The sequence below is a fragment of the Cryptomeria japonica genome, chromosome 8 (assembly GCF_030272615.1).
Source record: "Cryptomeria japonica chromosome 8, Sugi_1.0, whole genome shotgun sequence".
NCBI classification, from domain to species: domain Eukaryota; kingdom Viridiplantae; phylum Streptophyta; class Pinopsida; order Cupressales; family Cupressaceae; genus Cryptomeria; species Cryptomeria japonica.
In genome coordinates, this window is record NC_081412.1 from 579,954,973 (window position 1) to 579,975,917 (window position 20,945).

The 20,945-nt window shown below is 34.5% G+C and overlaps 1 protein-coding gene across 2 annotated transcripts in view; it reads left to right on the forward strand.

Annotated features, from left to right (window-relative positions):
• Positions 1-20,945, forward strand: part of LOC131857408 (disease resistance-like protein DSC2) — a 79,166-nt gene that overhangs the window by 15,283 nt on the left and 42,938 nt on the right. For both annotated transcript variants that reach the window (XM_059209945.1, XM_059209946.1), the window contains one exon: positions 1-1,630. In XM_059209945.1, the coding sequence (XP_059065928.1) occupies positions 1-1,630 (1,630 nt within the window). The remainder of the gene's footprint in view (positions 1,631-20,945) is intronic.

Consider the following 20,945-nt stretch of genomic DNA (forward strand, 5'->3'; position numbering starts at 1 on the left):
GTTAAGGATTTATGTAACAAGGCTTTTATTGAAGAATCTGTACCTGGAATTCGCATACACGACCTTTATTTTGAGTTTGCTCGAAGTAAAGCAAATGAAATGGGGAGATGGTTGTGGTGGAAGGGTGATCTAGATAGTACACGTGGGTTAAGTTCACAAGATAGGGAAGGTTTTGAAGTAGTTAAGTTAGAGCAGTGCAAGTATCGAAGTCCGTCCCAGATCGCCTCCAAGTACCTTCAGAATGTATTGGCACTTCAGCTCGTAGGTGTGCAGAAAATGAGCAAGCTTGACTTGGGTCCAATGAACAGTCTCAGAAGTCTCGCATTACACAATTGCCAGGACTTAGCAGCAATTGAAGGTATGGAAAAATTGTTGGAACTGGCGTGGCTTCAGATTAGTGAGCTACATCCAATGTTTGAACTTCCCGAGCTAAGCAGCCTCCAAGGGTTGCAACATCTTGAGATCGACATTGCAGTCAACGAGGAACTCAATCAGCTGGGAGATCTTACTTCTTGCTTTTCTCTCAGAGAGATTAAGGTTCGCTGTCCATCCCTCTTGGAGTTCCCAAGGTTAAATGGTTTGCCCCATTTGAAGAAAGTGGAATTTAGTCTTTGTGATAAAGTGAAGGGGGCTCTGGACTGTAGAGATTGTGTGGAGCTTCAGAGTGTTGTCCTCGACAGTTGCTGCCAGATGGTTACCCCACCGCTCCTCGCAAGATGCAAGAAATTATCCAAAATTTCTTTGTCAGAATGTGATGCGGTGACTGCGTGTCCAAATATAGATGCGCCAAATGCTTTAAAGACATTAGAGTTGTTCATTTCATCAAAAGGTGCTTTAGCTCCAAAATGGTTGGAGTTTTGTAAAGCAATGGAAAACCTTCAGCTGTGGAATATGAGGAATGTAGAGCAGCTTCCGAGTTTAAGACGTTTATCAAATTTGACTGTGCTCAAACTTGGCAAGTGTGGTATAACGGAGCCACCTGATCTTGCATGTTGTGTCATGTTGGAGATGGTTAGCTTTTTCTCACTAAACACGTTAGAAAGGTTTCCCAATTTCACATCACTGAGGAGGTTGAAGAATTTAAGTTTATATAATTGCAGGAGGGTTGAAGATCCACCAGATATCTTGGGATGCCAAGAATTACAGGTGTTGATTCTGCTCTACAACGATAATTTAAAAGGACTTCCAAGGATTGATGACTGCCGACGATTAAAGCAAATCCAAGTGAGTTGGGGTTGTAAAGACGAGGTCGTTTATGATGGAATTTTTCCCAACAATTGGGAGGTCGATGACGATAATGAATATTTTTTGGAGCACTTTAAAGATGATATATTCCACTTTAGGGAATTTCCAGAACCATTGAAAGGGTGGCGGTGGCTTAAGGGCAAGGCAGTGCTGGGGAAGAAGTATTTCCGTGGAGTGAAGATGTATAACTCTATCACAGCTCCGTATGAAACTTCAGAAATGTCCAAGTTTTACGGCCAAAATTCAATTACTCTCAGTTTGCGTGGTAACAAAGTGATCGCTTTTCCGACACCGGCCGGAGTTATTGAAAATCGGGATTGGTTGAAAAAAGTGCAAGAGTACTTTGCTGGAAAGGAGGATATCGCTTCTGCAAGTGCTGCCTCGGGTAAGGTTCTAATACCATTTTTAGAGTTTTATAGAGGAAAAAACAATGACTACTCAGATTATTCGTTTAGTTTTAAATTTGAAACATGTGACGCTGCATTTCGTATTCCATTGCTTCTATAAATCAGTAAATATAAGAAAGATAATGTATATATCTAATTGTCACATTTAATTTGGTACTCTTAATATTTTTTTCTTTATTTGTTAGATTTATTATTATTTTTTTATAAGATCAGGATGTTAAAATTAGATTATTAGAGCTAATCTATATTAATTTAGTTTTAGAGTCATTAATCATGGGTGATAGTAATTTTCATTAACAAATATTTTAGAAGAATGATTTAAGTTTAGAATTCTTTTATTTCTTATATTTGAAAGGTTTTTAGAACAGTAAATGTCAATTAGAATCATACAAAACTTAGATTTGATTCAAATGCCTTTAAATAGCATTATACAAATGTTGGCTCATGGTGGGAAAGACATTGACAAGACTAAACAAAATTTGAATTTGAAAATTTGAAATTGAAAGGTAAATTTTGTGTGGTGTGCAATCAATCTGACAATTTAAGATTGACTCAAGAAAATGAAAAAGCCAACATATAGGCAGAGAGTGAATGTTTGGACATGAGAAGTGTAATAAATATCAAGTATGTAGGATTATATTATTGACAGTTCTAATTAGTACAAAGAACTTTGAGTGAATGAGGATTGTTCCCTCCTCTTGAAAAGAAAGAAAACTCACTCCAAGGTAGTTGTAACTCAAAATATTTCAATTACTTCTTCAGTGATTTAAACTATTTTAACATATTATTTTTGTATATTAATAATAGAGTACAAAATAAAGAAGATACACAAGTCTCGGGCCTTATGTCCTTCGAAGCAAAATCAACAATTGGCATATACTTGTAGGTTCCATATTTATCAAATCCGTAGTGTTCAACGATCTTGCCAAGTGTCCAATGGGCCCCATCCTTTTGCTGAGAGGTGTAAGCGTTATGTCCCGATCAACTTCATATTGATTGGACTACACACTCACAATGTCAAAATTGTCAAAGCTTGTTTGGATTGTAGTATGGTGCCACATGGAGGTGAGACCTTGTGGTCCATAGAGAAAAGGAAGCCTTAGTGTGGTTCTACAGTGTTAGAATGGTGGGACCCAAATCCAGCTAGGAGAGTACAATATTGAATTCATTAAGTTTCCATAGTCCATATTGATATGTTTGTAATTCTTCTAGATTCGACTGTGTAAGTTTTTACATTGTTGACAGTTCAGATCAAACAACATGATCCATCATCAGGGAAAAAGAGCAAGTAAGAGAGCAAGAGAGTACGATATTATGAAATGTGGCTAAATCTTGCCTATAGTGGAAATTGTTATCTTGATTGGCTCAGTTTTTATTGGTCCATGCCAATTTAATATATGTGAAGGTTTTTCAAAGTTTGATCAAATCAATCCAAGGTATCCATCTTGTTGTGAAGTAGTCAAATTCATGGCTCATATTCAAAGTTTAAATGACTAGTTCAAGGCTCCATTGGTTGATCACACACACAATAATAGGGAATTGGTTGGTTTCGATCAATTTTCTACCTATTTAGATGAAATAAACATATCTTTAGGACTTTTTTGATGACCACATTCAATTAAAATTAGAGTACAATATTGAATGCATAAAGTTTCCATAGTCCATATTGATATGTTTGTAATTCTTCTAGATTTGACTTTGTAATTTTTTACGTTATTAACATTTCGGATCAAACAACATGATCCATCATCAAGGAAAAAGAGCAACTAAGAGAGCAAGAGAATATGGTATTATGAAATGTGGCTAACTCTTGCCTATATTTGAAACTGTTATCTTGATTGGCTCAGTTTTTATTGCTCCATGCCATTTTAATATATGCGAAGGTTTTTCAAAATTTGATCAAATCAATCCAAGGTATCCATCTTGTTGTGAAGTGGTAAAATTCATGGCTCATATTCAAAGTTTAAATGACTTGTTCAAGACTCCATTGGTCGATCACATAGACAATAATAGGGAAGTGGTTGGTTTTGGTCAATTTTCTACCTATTTAGATGAAATAAACATATCTTTAGGACCTTTTTGATGACCACATTCAATTAAAATTAGAGTATGATATTTAATGCATAAGATTTTCATAATCCATATTCATATGTTTGTAATTCTTCTAGATTCGACTGTGTAAGTTTTTACGTTGTTGATATTTCGAATCAAACAACATGATCCATCATCAGGGACAAAGAGTAAGTAAGAGAGAAAAAGAGTACAATATTATGAAATGTGGCTCACTCTTGCCTATAGTGGAAACTGTTATCTTGATTGGCTCAGTTTTTATTGGTCCATGCCAATTTAATATATGTGAAGGTTTTTCAAAATTTGATCAAATCAATCCAAGATATCCATCTTGTTGTGAAGTGGTCAAATTCATGGCTCATATTCAAAGTTTAAATGACTCGTTCAAGGCTCCATTAGTTGATCACACATGCAAATCCGCAATAATAGAGAAGTGGTTGGTTTCGGTCAATTTTCTACCTATTTAGATGAAACAAACATATCTTTAGGACCTTTTTGATGATCACATTCAATTAGAATTAGAATTTCATAGAAAATTGAGCACTTTGCGATAGTTATGCTAAAGTAAGGGTTTCCTACAATAAGAGGACATTTTGAGCTTGTTATCACTTTAATTTGCTAAATTTGATCTATTCTTGAACTTGTTATTGCTATTGTAACATGATTTGAGTGAATAATTGTTATTAGCTTTCAAACCCTAACCTCTTCTGCTTTTTATGAAATGTATGGATTAGCTTTAACCATCAAAAGTGGACTTGAAGAAGACTTTTTCACACAATATATTAGGTCTTCTAGAAAGAATGCTATTTTCTATGGCCTAGAGAGTTTGAATGATAAGTTGTTTGATTCCTTTGGAGGATGTAGAATGTTGGCAATATGCTCATTGATGTCAAATTAATTTATGACAATATCTATTATCCTTGATGATGAGTAGTTGTTGTGTGTTGTTGTGTGGTCATTGATGTTGTTGTGTTGCATGATTTGTTGAGGCAAATGTTATAATTTGACCACGATGTTATAGCACTTCCCTAAGAAAGTATTAGAATCCCTTCTTGGTCCATTAAATCTTCCTCTGCCTCTCGGTCTCCTACCACTAAAAATCCCTCTTGAATCACCAGTAGACTCTTGGTTTGTATTCTGCTCACCTGGGTCCTTTTGTGGTCCTCTTCCACTATGAATTCCTCTGCTTCTAAAATTTCTTACCCTACCTCTTCCTTCTTGTTCTTTCTTTCTTTTAATCTTTTCCTTAGCCTTACAAGCGATTTGATAACATTCTTCCATAGTCTTGGAGTGGCCAAGCTCAATTCATCCAGTATGTTGAATTTCATCCCATTAAGATATCTTGCAATCTTTTCCATCTCATCTTCATGGTGTTTGGATCTCAAAGCCAATCTGTGGAAGTCTTCATTATAGGACATAACATCCATATCCTTCTGCTTCATATTTTGAAGTTTTCTAAATGTCTATACAACATAATCAATTGGTAGGAATTCGTCAAAGTCCATTGGTCGCTCTAGCACCTGTTGACCCGCATCTGGAGGGTTGTTACCATCACCCTCCTTCTCCTCATCACTTTGGTCACTACTGACCATTCCTCTTCTCTGATTCTTCTTCAAAGTTGTTAACTGGGCCAATGTTTCTTCTTAAGACTCTCTGAAAAGTCTTTCCTTCAAGAGCAGTTGATCTTTCAAATCTCAAATCTCCCTAGCTACAGAATAACCTTTTGGAGGAATCTTGGACTTCAACATACTAGCACCTAGTTTTAGTCACTTCCTAATCTAGCACATGAAGATACTAGGTTCAAAGTTAAAGAGAGTCAATCCCCTCTCCACCCTCTACTGTAGTACCTATTTCTACCATTATACTAAACCTACCATGACCCATTCCACTTGAAAATATCTACAGTATGGTGGAATGGAGGTCATTCATGTTATGGTCTTTCAAACCACTTGAGTTCCTAACTACAAGCTTTTAATGTCACTGATATGACAGTAACTACAAACTCCTTTAACTTGAAACACTTATAGACTCAAAAAGACATTAATCCATCACATGGTTAACTAGACTAAAACTCAAAACTGTCACAGACTATATAGGTCAAAAAATAAGAATAGAAAAGAAATTCAGTAAACACCAAGTTGAATTAACAGAAAATGAAAAGTCTTTATTATTTCTTCCTTTAGTCTTCCTTCCATAACATAACATTCAACAACCTTTGTCTCCTAGCTTTCAAGGCACATGTAACATCAAATTTCTGGATACCAACAGTCATACTGGATGATTGTTGGTGTTCCAGTTACCACCGGTTAAGCATTGTCTGTTGGTGTTCTTACCATTTTATTATCATAAATAAAAATAGACCCCACAAGAAAACACATTAGAGATAGACACAAAATATTCATCGAGGACCTTTATTTAGACCAAAATAAAACAAAATCCTCTAAACCCCTAAATCGCACTTAAGCCAAAATGATGACAAGTCGGTTCTCCTGCACCAATGGTGAAGTGGCCATGCTATGTGATTTATCCATATTAATCTTGCATGTAGTTAGATAAATGTATTCTGATATGAAATAGATATGCCTTTGTTTTGTGTACACTAATGTCATGATGCAAGCGCTAATGAAGAATAGGAAATGGTCAAAGATTTACAACATGAAAGTTCATGCTAGTTAGTTGGTTGAAGACAAAGTCTCAACATGATGAGTATTGAAGGAGTCAACAGATAGTTATCTACAACTCAAAGAGTATAATTATGAAATTTCGGTATTCATTTTTGTAGGAGAATAAATCTAGGAGGGATAGTTAAGCTAGATTTTCTTTGTAGTTGAAACAACTAGACTATTTTCTATTCAAAGTGTAACTCCATGTCCTCTTTCTTATGCTATAATAAATGGTATCCTCCTAATGTTCTAGGAGTGGACCTACCAATAATTAGAGTTAGTAAGGAGTTTCTTTATTATAAATAAGTTCATAAATCCCTTCTCAAGGACGGGGAGCATCAACTATTGTAATTTTCAGTCTTTTATTATAGAAGAGTTTTCAACAAATATCATGATGAAAAATGTGTTTTCAGAGTAAAACTTGATAATATACCAATTTGCAGTACTGAGTTCAGTTTTGTGAAGACTCACTAAGGGGGGGCAACATAGTGAGAATTCCACCCCTTTGTATTTAGCAGTTATTTTCCTTCAGTATTTAGTTTGTTGTTCTAGCGATTGAGTGTTTCCACGACCATTGGAAATCATCCTGTGAATGTTTCTATAGCCAAGGAAGGCAGAGTAGTTTCTTGCCTGCTCACTATGGACTAAGTTCTTTTTCTTCCCGAATTCAAGGTAGTTTTATTCAAGCATTTCAATTATTACTTTTTTCCATCCACTTTACTTTCAAAAACATTTTTTCTTTAGTAGAATGACTACAATGAAGACTTTATTGCATATACCTTGTCGATCCATTTCAAGCATATGCCCTGGGTTGATAGAAAAATGAGCTTTCACAATGATCATATAACTATTTAGTATGAATGTCCAATCACTAAGTGATGATCTTAGCATCTAGTTATTAGAACCATTGAGAGAGCCAACCATTTTTGGCATTATTACCAAGGATGGTGTCAAACTAGGGAACCCATTGTAGTCATTTTTAGCCGTATTTCATTAGTGTCAAAATTTGTTTTGCATAAAGGTTTCATTTCCTAGATGACAATGAACAAAATGAAATGGAAGAAGCAATTTTGTTATATTTAGACATATATAAGAAGGCTTTGGTAGAGATTTTGAAGGAAATTCATTTATCTTAGTATAATAAGTTGGATGCAAGGAGATTAGATGCAATTAAGAGGGATAGAGAGATTAAAGAAGTTGAACTTTTGAGAATTTGTGGTTCTATAAATAATGAGGAAATGAAAAGATGTATAGAAGTTGCAAATAGAACAATATTTAGCAGCAAACCCCGACAAATAAGCTTAATGATGGGTAGAGTCAATGAAATAATAAATGAGACCAGAGAAGGATGGGCTAAATTCTTCCAAAAGAATCCCGATTTCCTTACTTCCCAAGAAGAATGTGCTAGGGAAACAACTCCCACCATTCTAGACAGATCCAAAGAAAAAGGAATTTTGGGAAGCTCAGATCAAATTTTGAATGAACTGGTAGATAATAAGAGTGTGCAGACTCCACTGATAGATAAACCTAAAATTAATGAGAGTGTACAGGCTAAACCGGCAGAGACAACAGATGTACAGTCTGAGTGATGTAATATAGATAATATACAAGATACTGATAATATTGTGGATAATAATCCATCGGCAGTGAGAGATACTGCACCAAGTGGCGAAGCCACCGATGTAGAAGAGGATGAGAGAAGGGATACACCGGGAGAGGATAAGGAAAAGAAAGAAAAGGAAAAAGAGACTGATAAGAGTAAAGTTGCACAAACATCCAGTACTAAACTGGTAGTTGATTCCTCATCAAAACTTTTGGCAATTGATACTTCTCAAGTCGAGAAGAAATCCATCACAAAGATGAGTCCCACATAGCTAATGATGATGGCTGCTCAAAAGGTAATGAAGGAGGGATTTGTAGACAAAGGAATAATAGATCAATCAATAACTATTTCACACAGATTGATTCCTAAATGTATGATTGTAAATTAAGAAAGCCCTTTCGGCAAGCTTAAGGTATTAACAGAGCACATCTCTAAAAACTTTCAATCGTTACAAAAAATTTCTGACCTGCAAGCACTTGAAAGATTTGCTTTGGCTAAGAAAGCCGCTTTTGACTAGATCATTGAGACAGAAAAGAGGAAGATTGGAGAGAAACTTATACTTATTGAAAATTCTTTGAAATAGTGCACCAACATTTATAGGGTCTGTTGTAATATAGAGATTCTTACAGAAAATGTAGAGAAGAAGATAAAGGAGTTACAAGAAAAGATTCCTAATATTTCTAATTCTTTTGATGGACAAATTTTGACTTTGGAGAACCAAATTTCTACTTTTGAAAAGGAAAGAGATAAGATCATCCGAAGAGCCAGAAGTCTCAAAGGTTTGGTGAGTCCAAGATTGTAGTCACTTGGTGTGCATAAGAGGGAATGCATGGATATGCTTGTGAAGCCCACACTAGTAGAAGTCACTGAGAAAGAATCACTTGCACATTTACTGAGTGGACTTGTATCCATATCCAAAACATTCAAAACCGGCTGGGATACCTATATTTACTAGAGAAAGCTTATCTAGAAATCTTGAAATTGGTCAAGCTCCGGTAAAATAATATATAATTATTCATTCTTTTGCACATATTTCTAACAATTCTTTCAATTCTTTCACTAGTCTTTGGCATTGATGCCAAAGGGGGAGGATATGTATGTGAAAAATAAAATGAAAAGGAAAGTATGTATATAATCCTAGGGGGAGGATATCAGACAAAGAGTATATGAATCAAAGGAGGAGATAAATGCAAACTTAGTCAATCAGCTCAGGGGGAGTATGTTTCAGTTCCAGTTGAATTGGCAGGGAATCCATTTTTCACATGAGTGTTGCCATCAATGCCAGAGGGGGAAATTGTTGGCAATTGACACTCATTGGATTCATATGTTGTCATTGATGGCAACAAGATTCTGTTGAAGGCAGATATCGGCAGATACTGACATTGGAGTAATCAGGGTCATCACCAGCATCGACAACCGGCACTTCAATGAAGCCGACATCAGTTTGGGATTCAAGAAAAGTTTTATTTGTAAAATCATTTTGTAATTATTGTATGAAGCCGACATTGAATATCTTTTTTAATGTATTTTAAGCTGATATAAGGCATATTATTTGTAAAGGGTATATAAGTCATTTTATTAGGTCATTTTGATATAGGACATGTACATAACAATGTGGAGAAGAAAATTGTTGCGAAGGATATGTATGTAGATCATTTGTATGCGAAAGTAATACCATGCAATGATCAGGAGATGGTTTGTAAAACATTCTTAGAGAAAGGGAGATACCGGTAAAAGGGTTTAGGGTTTATGAACCTATACAAAATAGAGCTATAACCAGAACTCTTTTTGGCATTGCAGATTCACTTTGTGAGTTCACCATTACTATTTTATCTCAGCAGAAGCTTTTAGTCAGTGAGACTTTTTGTGTTGAGCAGTGTGCCTTCCTACATGTGCAGGCCCCCATGCTATGTAATATCTTTCATATGGCCAGTGAATTGATATTATGGGTCACAAATCCCACCGTGGTTTTTCCTCGTTGAGGTTTTCCATGTATAAATTTCTGTGTGTTATGGTGTTCATTCATGTGGCTGGTTTATTTACTTCATGTTATATGTTTCTTCATTTACCGGTTTATATGTGTATGTTGTAATACGGTAAAATCTTTCATTACCGGCAGAACACTGATTCACCCCCCCTCTTAGTGTTCTTGGATTACTTCTATTCCAATAGTAGTGTTCTTCCTTGGTTGTATGCCTAAGATAGATTTGTAATAATTTCATATATTATGAATAAATCTCACTATGGTTTTTTTTTTTTTGGTTTTCCACATAAATCTAGTGTTCTGTTGTGCATTGTGTTTTATTGTTTTATGTTTTATTACTACTAATGAAGTTAATGATAAGTTGACAGTGTGTTAAGATTAAAGTGTAGCTTGTGTTTTAAGGTTCAGACTAATTCATCCCCCTCTCAGTCCTAGGGTTTTTTTAGAGGCTAATAGGATGAGGATTCATTGAACAATCTAATACTTGGAGTGGTACAAAAATTCATTCCTTTCATTTACAACATTTGTGAACTCATAAATACCTACATTATTTTGAGCTAAGTTGTTTTATGGAGAGAGAAAATGCAACTCAAATTAGCTTTATAAGTATTGTGATATGTGCTAATTAGGTAATCTATCTTATTACTATTGGTGCCAGGGTAAGTGTTATTCAAACTATAGTAACTGGGACTATTTTTACAACATTTGATGAGGCCTTGAAAGCCTCATTTAAAATATCATATAGATAAAATGTAATAGGGTCAATTTGGAGGTTGATGGAACCAAGGATGGAGGATGTCTATCAACTCAAGATAACTTATTTCTAGATAACTTATTTCTTTGTGATGGTGCTTTGCATGAGAAGCATTTTTTGCTTTAAATTCTTTCTTTGGTTTCTTTGTAGTTCCTAAGATATTTGAAGAATACTTATATTGTGAAGTTTTATTTTTGGAGACACATAAGGATTTTTTTGTTGAACTATATATAGATTGTTTCTCATATAGTTTATGACTATGATCAAGAATAATATCCTTATTGTTGGCAAAAACAATGAAGGAAAACTGAGAGAGGGGGGGGGTGAATCTATTTTCACTAGATTAACAAATTTAACCTCAAATGCAAATATGAATAACCACAACAACAATTAAGATAAGAAAGTTGAATCACAACATAAAAAACCAAGGATTTTGACATGGAAAACCCATGGTGGGAACCTACCCACAATTAGATGTTACTCTGTAGTAGTATGTGAAATGATTACAATGAGGAATGCATATGCATTCAGGCTCACTGCTTAGAGCTCATTTCTCAAAATATAATTTTACTAACTTACAAGGAAGTCTCACTAACTTACACAATATTTGGACAACAATCCTAAATCAAATGAACTGAAAGAATAGCATCTGCAAATGCCCGATGATAGTTTTGGTTAAGCACATATGTCTGCCCTGCAACACTTCAATCTATTCTTAATCACAATACCAAAGGATGTATTCGCTTGTTTGCACCTTTACCATTCTCTGATAATGTAGACACACTACCAATAGACAATTTCCATGACTATATCACCTATTTATATAGTTCATCAGCCTTGACAACAAGGTCGAATCAACCCAAAAAGACTTAATTACAAAATTACATCACACGGTACAAAGATCAACCACCGAACCAATATAATGATATACATGACATAACATGGACCTAAATCAAATTCTCAACCATGCAACAAACATGTACCTAAATCAAAAGATCAACCGCAACACGCTACACCACTAAATAGGTCTCATATCATGAAGAACACCATCGGATAAACAAAACACCAAAATAATGCAAAAGGATAAATGTGGAACACCAAAAAAAATAGGACGTGATTAGGAAACACCAACAAGCACATCAGAATCATCTGTAACAATTGCACCAACACCACTTATCAAATCTTCATCGATCAACATCTAAAACTCAAGAACACTCAAATAGGAGCAACTGTCATGAGGAAAGATAACTTGCAGAGCACCAAATCATGATCCATCTGAAATGAAGATACAAATGAACATCCCAAGAAATCTCCCAAAATCTCAACTCAAGATCTGATCACATTGGAATATACCGAAGGAAATACCAAACTCTACAAAGCACTGATCAAAAGAACCAAACTATAAACTAGATCATATGATATAATCAATTAAGCTCTCGGATTACAGAAACCAATACAAAAAGATATAATGATACTAGAAATAATCCATATACTGAAGCATAATCCCAATAAACTAATCTAAAACCACTAGAGCAATAAATCATAGGAATATGTTGACATCAAAGACAACAACATATCCTAGCAGCAACAATGTCCAACAATCTCCCCCTTTGGCATTAATGACAACATATGGATGTGAAAAAAAATCAATGCAAAGAAAGAAAACATCTGCAACAAAGTCCCACTAAGATCAAACTCACCAATAGCAGATAAGACAGTTTTTCACATACTTTCTCTCCCCCTTTGACATCAATGACAAAGGTTCTCAAAACAAAAAACCAAACTCTCCCCCTTGGATAAACAAATCATGGTTACAACTAGCTCAACAGACTACTCCATTAGAGGAGCAACATAGGCTCATCCATTCTGATAGGAAGATAAGATTGCAAAGTCCACTAGATAGATGCAACTCAATGTATCTAGTTCCCATCAGGAGGGGTGGATACCCCTAACTTGTCTCTCAAATAGAAAAATGTATTTGCAAGAAAAGGTTTGATTAAAATATCAACAATTTGTTCCTTTGTAGACACATACTCTAACTTAACTTCCTCTTCATTGACTTTTTCTCTCAAGAAATGATACTTGATTGATACATGTTTAGTCTTTGAATGTTGCACTGGGTTCTTTGGCATATTAATAGCACTGGAATTATCGCAATATATGATAGTAGACTCATCATAGATAACTTTGATATCCTTCAACATTTGTTTCATCCAAACTATCTGGGTGCAATTACTAGCAGCAACAATGTATTTAGCTTCAGCAGTAGATAGAGAAATTGAATCTTGTTCTTACTTGCCCATGAAGCCAATTTCTTACCCAAAAACAATCCACCACCGAAGGTACTCTTTCAATCATCAACATCACCAACCCAATCAGCATTAGTGTAAGCACATAACATAAAATCATCGTTCCTCGGATACCATAAACCATAATTCACAGTCCCTTTCAAGTATTTGAATATCCTTTTTACAACAGTGACATGACTCTCGTTTGGATTAGCTTGATATCTAGGAGCCATGTACACAACATGCATAATATCAGGTCTAGTCTGAGTCAAGTATAGCAGTCCATCAACCATAGATCTGTACAAGGTCTAATTAGCTTTTGGAGATTCATCATTTTTAGATAATTTGGAGTCACCATAGGAGTTCCAACTGGTTTAGAATCTTCTAACCCAAAATTCTTCAGTAATTCCTTCACATATTTAGCTTGAGATATAAAAATACCTTTTGCAATCTATGAAGTTTACAAACCTAAGAAAAATTTCATTTCACCTATCATAGACATTTCAAATTCTTTCTGCATATCACCCAAAAACTTCATAATCAATTCATCATCTCCTCCAAAGATAAGGTCGTCAACAAAAACTTCAAAAATCAAAATGTTATCATTCTCAATATTGAAATATAGATTACTATCAACAATACCTTTAGTAAATCCCAATTTCAGCAAATACTCATCCAATCTAGCATACTAGGCTCTAGGCGCTTGTTTCAATCCATAAAGAGATTTCTTCAATTTGCATAGCATGTCCCCATCATCTGATAATGAAAATCCATTTGGTTTCTCAATGTTGACTTCTTCCTCAAGATCACCATTCAAAAAGGTTTACTTGACATCCATCTGATATACTTTGAAATCCTTATAAGAAACATATACAAGCAATAGTCTAACAGCTTCAAGTCTTGCTACTAGAGAAAAAGTCTCTTCATAATCAATTCCTTCCTTTTGTGAATATCCTTTGCATACTAGTCGTTCTGTATTTCTAACAACTTCACCAGCTTCATTCAATTTTTTCCCGAATGTCTATTTAGTACCAATCATATTCTTGTCTTTAGGTCTAGGCACAAGTTCCCATGTGTTATTCTTTTCAATTTGATTCAATTCTTCTTACATAGCCTTCATCCAATTTTCATCTTTGCAAGCTTCAACAACATCTTTAGGTTCAATTTTAGAAATCAAGCATACCTCTTTAGTAGCTAGCCTTCTTCTATTCATCATGCCTTTGTTTTTATCACCAATGATATGATTTTCAGAATGATTCAATCTTACATACCTCAGAGTCTTCTGATTATTCTTATTTTTAGGTTCCTATATGTAATGCCCCACCAGGAACCCTCAAGGAAAACAACACAACTAGGCAACTAAAAGGTGAAATAATTTTTTTAAAAAGAATTAAGTGCATTAATTATCACATTACACATTTATTAACACAGCAGAAGTCTAACACATGATTTCCTAAGGGTTACCAACGAAGATTAATTCGCAATAAAAATAATAACATCAAGGTTAATCCAATTATCCATCTAGTTAGGAACTTAATTGCTTTTAATTAAAACATACTCATAAAACTAAATCCCACAATGAAAGATTTAAAGTGTTCCAATACATTTACTTTCCATGGTTCACTTACACATAAGAGTAAAGATACTAAATTAACATACATTCAAATGAATTAATATTACAATAATCAATAATTACATGGCTTCCAATAGTACAACTGAAGACATAAGTTATAATGCCAAGGTTACATAGATTTCTAAAACAACGACCACATGGTCTCAAATGTACAATAATCACGAACATGAGCTGGTACATGAATCACAAACCCAGATACACCAGCGAAGCCTTTCCTCACTTGAAGGTACAATCAAGGATATCCGATGGGAAGTGGCACTACCACCCAACAATGTGATCCCAATATGGAACCACCCCACCGTGCTAGGAGATACCAGCAAACCCTCAAGAAAGTAAACAAGACAGTACGACAGTACAACATGACTCCGCAAAACCCATGTGACTCAACTCACAAACACTAGTGACCCTAAGGAGAGAGTGTCATCGCATGGCTTAAGGTGGTTACCCTAGGTAGGCCTCCATAGGTCCCGACCCCCATCCTGGGTTATCCTGGTAACCTCTCTCGAACCCCCGGCTCCATCTAAGCCTCATGTGAACCCTACCATTCACTTTGTGAAGACAAGGTGGTAGGTTTGCCATTCCAGGCCTTCTCACAACATCCTGAGCCTATACAAGCACTCAACCATGTGCGAGACACATTATCTTAATTTAATATTTTAGCTACCCACCCCCTAATCAATTATTAGGTTATCACTTCTTAACTGACTTTCGAGGGGTTATCCTACCATCCACTTTGGGTGTGGCCCCCACTCAAAAGCTACTCTCTCTCATTGGACACTAACAGGAAAGGTCTCTCTACAAGAACCCTATGGTGAAACTAACAGTCATATCTAATCCTGACAAAACTACAGGTGAAGGATACACAATCATTAACCCAAGATTGACCATATGGAACAAAACACACAATGGTTCATATCAACAAGGTTACACAACATCACCTAACTAAGGGGTATAAACAAACAATGCAACATGACAACAACTCAAAATCAGATTTACAACGTAAATATGCTTTTACCAAAACTACCATTTATACTAAAGATCCTATAACATGCAATCTTTTTAAAACAGTAAAAAGCATTAAATACTTGCAAATACAGATATTCCAGAAAAATAGAAATTACATCTTTATTGATAAAAGAATAGCATAGTTGTCATTTGTCCAATAATGCTAAATTTAACCACATAAAAATTAATCCCCTAGCATATATTCATGATTAAATAATAAAAGAATCTAAATATATGCTTTTTTGAAGATAAACTAAATTTTGAGTTATATATATATATATATATATATATATATATATATATATACTAATTTCCACAATATACTTTAATTCTTAATTAATAAAATGTCATAGTTTAAACACACACACACACACACATATATATATATATAATTTATTTATTTTTCTAAACATTAAAAAAAATGAAATCCAAATCATAAATATGTTGGAAACACAAAACCCAAATCATAATATTTTGGAGGCACGCACAGGAAAGGTACAATTTATGTCTGCCTATAGTCTTGCTACCATAGGGTAGCATGCTACCCGTACGGTAGCCCTGCTACCACACGGTAGCACTACTGCCTTATGGTAGCAGGTACTACCACACGGTAGCACTGCTACCGCATGGTCGTACTGCTACCATGCGGTAGTAGTGCCTAGCAGGCTACCACCCAAATTTTTTTATAATTTTTTTAAAAAATTTAATAAAAATTTAAAATTTACAATACACTTTTAAAATAACAAAAAATATTAAAACTTAAATATTTTTTTTTTAATACCAATATAATTTCTAAACACAATTTTAACTACTCTTCAATAGAGCAGTGAACTAAATAAAAAAATACAAAACTAATTCCTTTTAAACTATAAAAAAGAAATTTATTCACTGGATAAAAAAAATAACAATTACCCAAAACAACTTCAAATCTTTTTGTGACAAACAGAGACTGATAAAAACCAGAAAAGTTTTAACCCAAAATCAATAGAGCCAAATTGGTTGAACCTTTCCAAATAAATCTGGCAACAAAAGAATGGAAAGGGAAATATGGCTTTATTCCTCATTTCATTAAAATAAACTACTAGAAGAAACACATAGGCTGGAAGCACAGGAGGGTGATTCTGGAAAAATTTTGCCAACATAACCCTTGTGATTTAAACTTGAAAACAAAACATTTAACCATAAAAAAAACCAAAACTCAACCAGAAAAGGAAGACACAACCCTATTCTATTTAATTTTTATACAAATACACACTAGAAACTACAGAGAGAGGAAAGAATATTTGAGCTAATATTAAAAAAAAAAATAGGCAGAAGCTTTCTTGGAAGATCTTGAGGAAGAGCTCATGCAACTAGATATCCACCCAATCCTTCCTTCCAGATCCTTATTTCCCAAATATGCATCCAAAATATAATATTCCATTTAAAACTAAAATGATTTTATTTTATTTTCTAATTTCCACAAAAAGCAAATGAAAATGCAATTTCCCAAAAATCATTACTTTCCTTATTTTTTTTCTTTTCTCATGCCCATTTAATTAACTTTGTAAACAAATATTTAAGAAAAGTAAATTAACTTTATTTTATTTATTTCTAATTTATTTTAAAAATCTAGAGAACAATAAATGCATTTAATTTTATTTATTTTCCCACTAAAGTTTAAATAAAATTATATTTCTAAAATAATGTAATTTGCAACTAAATTTAATCACTTCACTTAATTAATTAAATACATAATCACTAAAGCATTATAATTTATAAATTAAATATGCTAACTATAAAGTGATGCCATAAACTCAAATAATTAATCTAATCTACTAGGGCACACAAATCGAGAAGACCCAAACAAAGAATTTGAAAAAGTCAAACAAACCAACTCGACGATCGAACAAAACAAAAAGTACGATCAACTGACGACACTCACAAGAGTGTAACTGAGGTACAATTAGGGTCAACTACTACCTCCTCCACTTCCATCAGACAAATAAGGCACGCTCAGACCTGTGAAGCTAGGTGGAGACAATACCTCATACCTACCTGGTACTTGTACCTGCAATGTCCCACATCATAGAACCACACATGCATATATACAAATATAAAATACATGACACGCACACCGATGAAGGAGAATTGTGACGTTCCTTGTCTCATCGGAGTGAGTGAAGTAAAATCATCTCCTCACATCCAATACACTCGCAGACATGCAACATATAATTACACATTGCATAGATAAAGTAAAGTGTCAGTACATAGCAATAATCCATAAAATACCACAAATCACAAGTATTGAAATACTGTAAATAAAATATGAATCCCAAATCCAGATAAAGCATGAAATACTGTCATATAAGTCTGAATAACAGATAATGAAAATGTATCCACTAAAAGTAAACAATAGTCAAATATGAGTCTAATAAGTTCAATCGAGGAGGGGTACTACACTATACGTCTTCATCGACAACAATAATATCTAGATTAATTGTCTATACCAGATAATTCTACTTCAATTCTTCAGTTTGAATTTGAGTTAAAACAACATTCTGATCATTATCATATCCTCATACTCTGATTTATTTTCTGATTTATTTTCCATAGTTCTCATCAACCTGTGCATTTGCACTTTCCACTATCTTTCTCAGTCTCTTATTGTAGCATCGGTAGGCTTTTTCTCTTTGTATAATATCCCCAGAAAATTCCTTCATCACTTCTTGCATCAAACATTTCTATATCCTCATCTCTCTTGATATAACACTTGCTTCCAAAAATTCTGAAATATCTCACGGTAGGAACATGACCAAACCATAGCTCATTAGAAGTCTTACTAGTATCACCTTTTTATATGTACTCGATTGAATGTGTAAAAAACAATGCTAATATCTTCTCTCCAATAGATCTTTAGAACATTACCTTCAATCATCAGTCCTTGCAGCATCCAAGATAGTTTTGTTCTTTCTTTCAAAAACCTCATTTTGCTATGGGGTTCTGGGAGTAGATAATTCTCTTCTAATTCCATGCTTCTCACAGAATGAGTCAAACTCACCAGAACAAAATTCTCCTCCTCTATCAGATCTCAGAAATTTCAGCTTCAATCCTATCTCAGTCTCAACTTTTTCTTTGAATATCTTGAATTTGTCCAATGCTTCTGATTTTCCCTCAAAAAGGCAACCCATATCATCGTAGAATAACCATCAATCAGTAACATCAAATATTTACTACCCTACACACTTCTTATACTTGTAGGTCCGTATAGGTCAGTATACACAAGATCTAGCAATCTATTAGATGTGTATTGCTTACCATTGAAAGAAATTCTTGTTTTCTTTCCCATTTGACATTCCTTACATACCGGATTAGCAGACTTAACAATTTTAGCCAAATCTTTAACAGCTTGAGTAGAACTGATCTTAAACATTGAGTCAAAACTAACATGACACATTCTCCTATGCCACAACCAATTTTCATCAATATGAGCAATCAAGCAACTTTTCTTATCGACATTCAAATGAAAGATATTACCTTTAGTCTTAGTTCCTGATGTAATTTCTATATCAGAGGCATTTAGGATCTTGCATTTTCCATTCTTGAATTGCAAATCATAACGTTTGTCAACCATCTGTCCAACTCTTCAAAATTATGCTTCAAACCTTCAACATACAAGACATCATTACTGTTAAGCTGACCATAAAAAGAAATAGAACCTCTACCATGGATCACACAAGCCTTGCCATCTCCAAATCTTACTATTCCACCATCATACCTCTCCATATTCACAAATTTTCTTTTATCAACAGTCATATGATGTGAACAATCGCTGTCAATCACCCATTCATCTTTCTCTTCAATTGTAGCATCTAAAGCTTTCTCTTCAATAGTGCAACTTGTGCAATCAACAGGTACCGGTCCATATTCTTTAATAGCAATAAACACCTTCGTCAATAGCATAATAATAGTTCTTGTGATGTTTATACTTCCAATTAGACTTTTAAGGCTTATCATACTTGTCATGCTTCTCATATCTATCATTCCTAGCATGCTTATCAAATTTATCATGTCTATCATACTTAGACATTCTCTTCGGGCACCTAGAATCAAAAGGTCCTATCTTATTGCAAGAGAAACATTTTAGAGGCAATTTTCCATCATACTTACCAGCTCCTTTAGGCAATCTCTAGGCAATCAATGCTTCAAGCTCATCCAATTCTGTTTCTTGCTCTTCCATTTCTCTTCTCTCTTTATCATATCTGGATATTTTGTATTCATCTAGATCGTACTTCTTCTTTTCGGATATCAATGCTCTAAATATTTTCTTAGACTTTTCATGTGATTCACCAAACTCGCTCAGTTCAAATGCAACAATCTTCCAACCAACATATCTCTTGTCATAGTGATCTCAACACCCTAGCAACAATATCATCTTCTTCAAGGGCTCCACTAGCACATCTGATACCTAGGACAAGGTCATTCACCTTAGCCATGAAGGTGTTTATGTTCTCATTTTGTTCCATCTTTAGCATCTCATACATCCCTTTCAAACTCTACAATTTAGAAACTTTGACTTGTTTATCTCCTTCATACAAGGTCTCAAGCTTCTCCCAAATCTCATGTGCAATTTCAAGTCCCATCACATTAGTCATCTCAGAATCAATCAGGACACTCAGTAATGCTTCCTTAGCTCTAGTGTTATTTTTAGCATCCTTGATCTCAGCAATAGTAGCTGGTCCATTCCGAGGAACATAATAGGCATCCTTTGTAATCTTCCAGTAATCCTCTCCAAGACATCTCAAGTGCACCTTCATCTGGTTCTTCCATATAGTATAATTACTTCCATCAAGTCTCAGCCTTTCCTTCTTAAAAATAACACCTCCAGTTGCCATCCCAGATCACCTCAAGCAATCAAGCTTCTTTTGGAGGATCTAGCTCTAATACCAATTGTTGGAAACAACAATGAAGGGAAACTGAGAGGGGGGGGGAGGTGAATCAGTTTTCACTGGATTAACAAATTTAAACTCAAATGTAAATCTGATTAACTGCAACAAAAAAAAAGATAAGCATTTAATCACAACACACAACACCAAGGATTTTGACGTGGAAAACCCGGTTAAGGAAAAAACCAGAGTAGGAACCTACCCACAATTAGATGATACTCTGCAGTAGTATGTGAAAATAATTACAATGGATAATGCACATGCATTCAGACTCATTTCCTAGAGCTTACTACTCAAAATACAATAACCCGAAAAGCTACAATCCTTAAGGAAGGTTCACTACCTTACAAGGAAGTCACACTAAATTA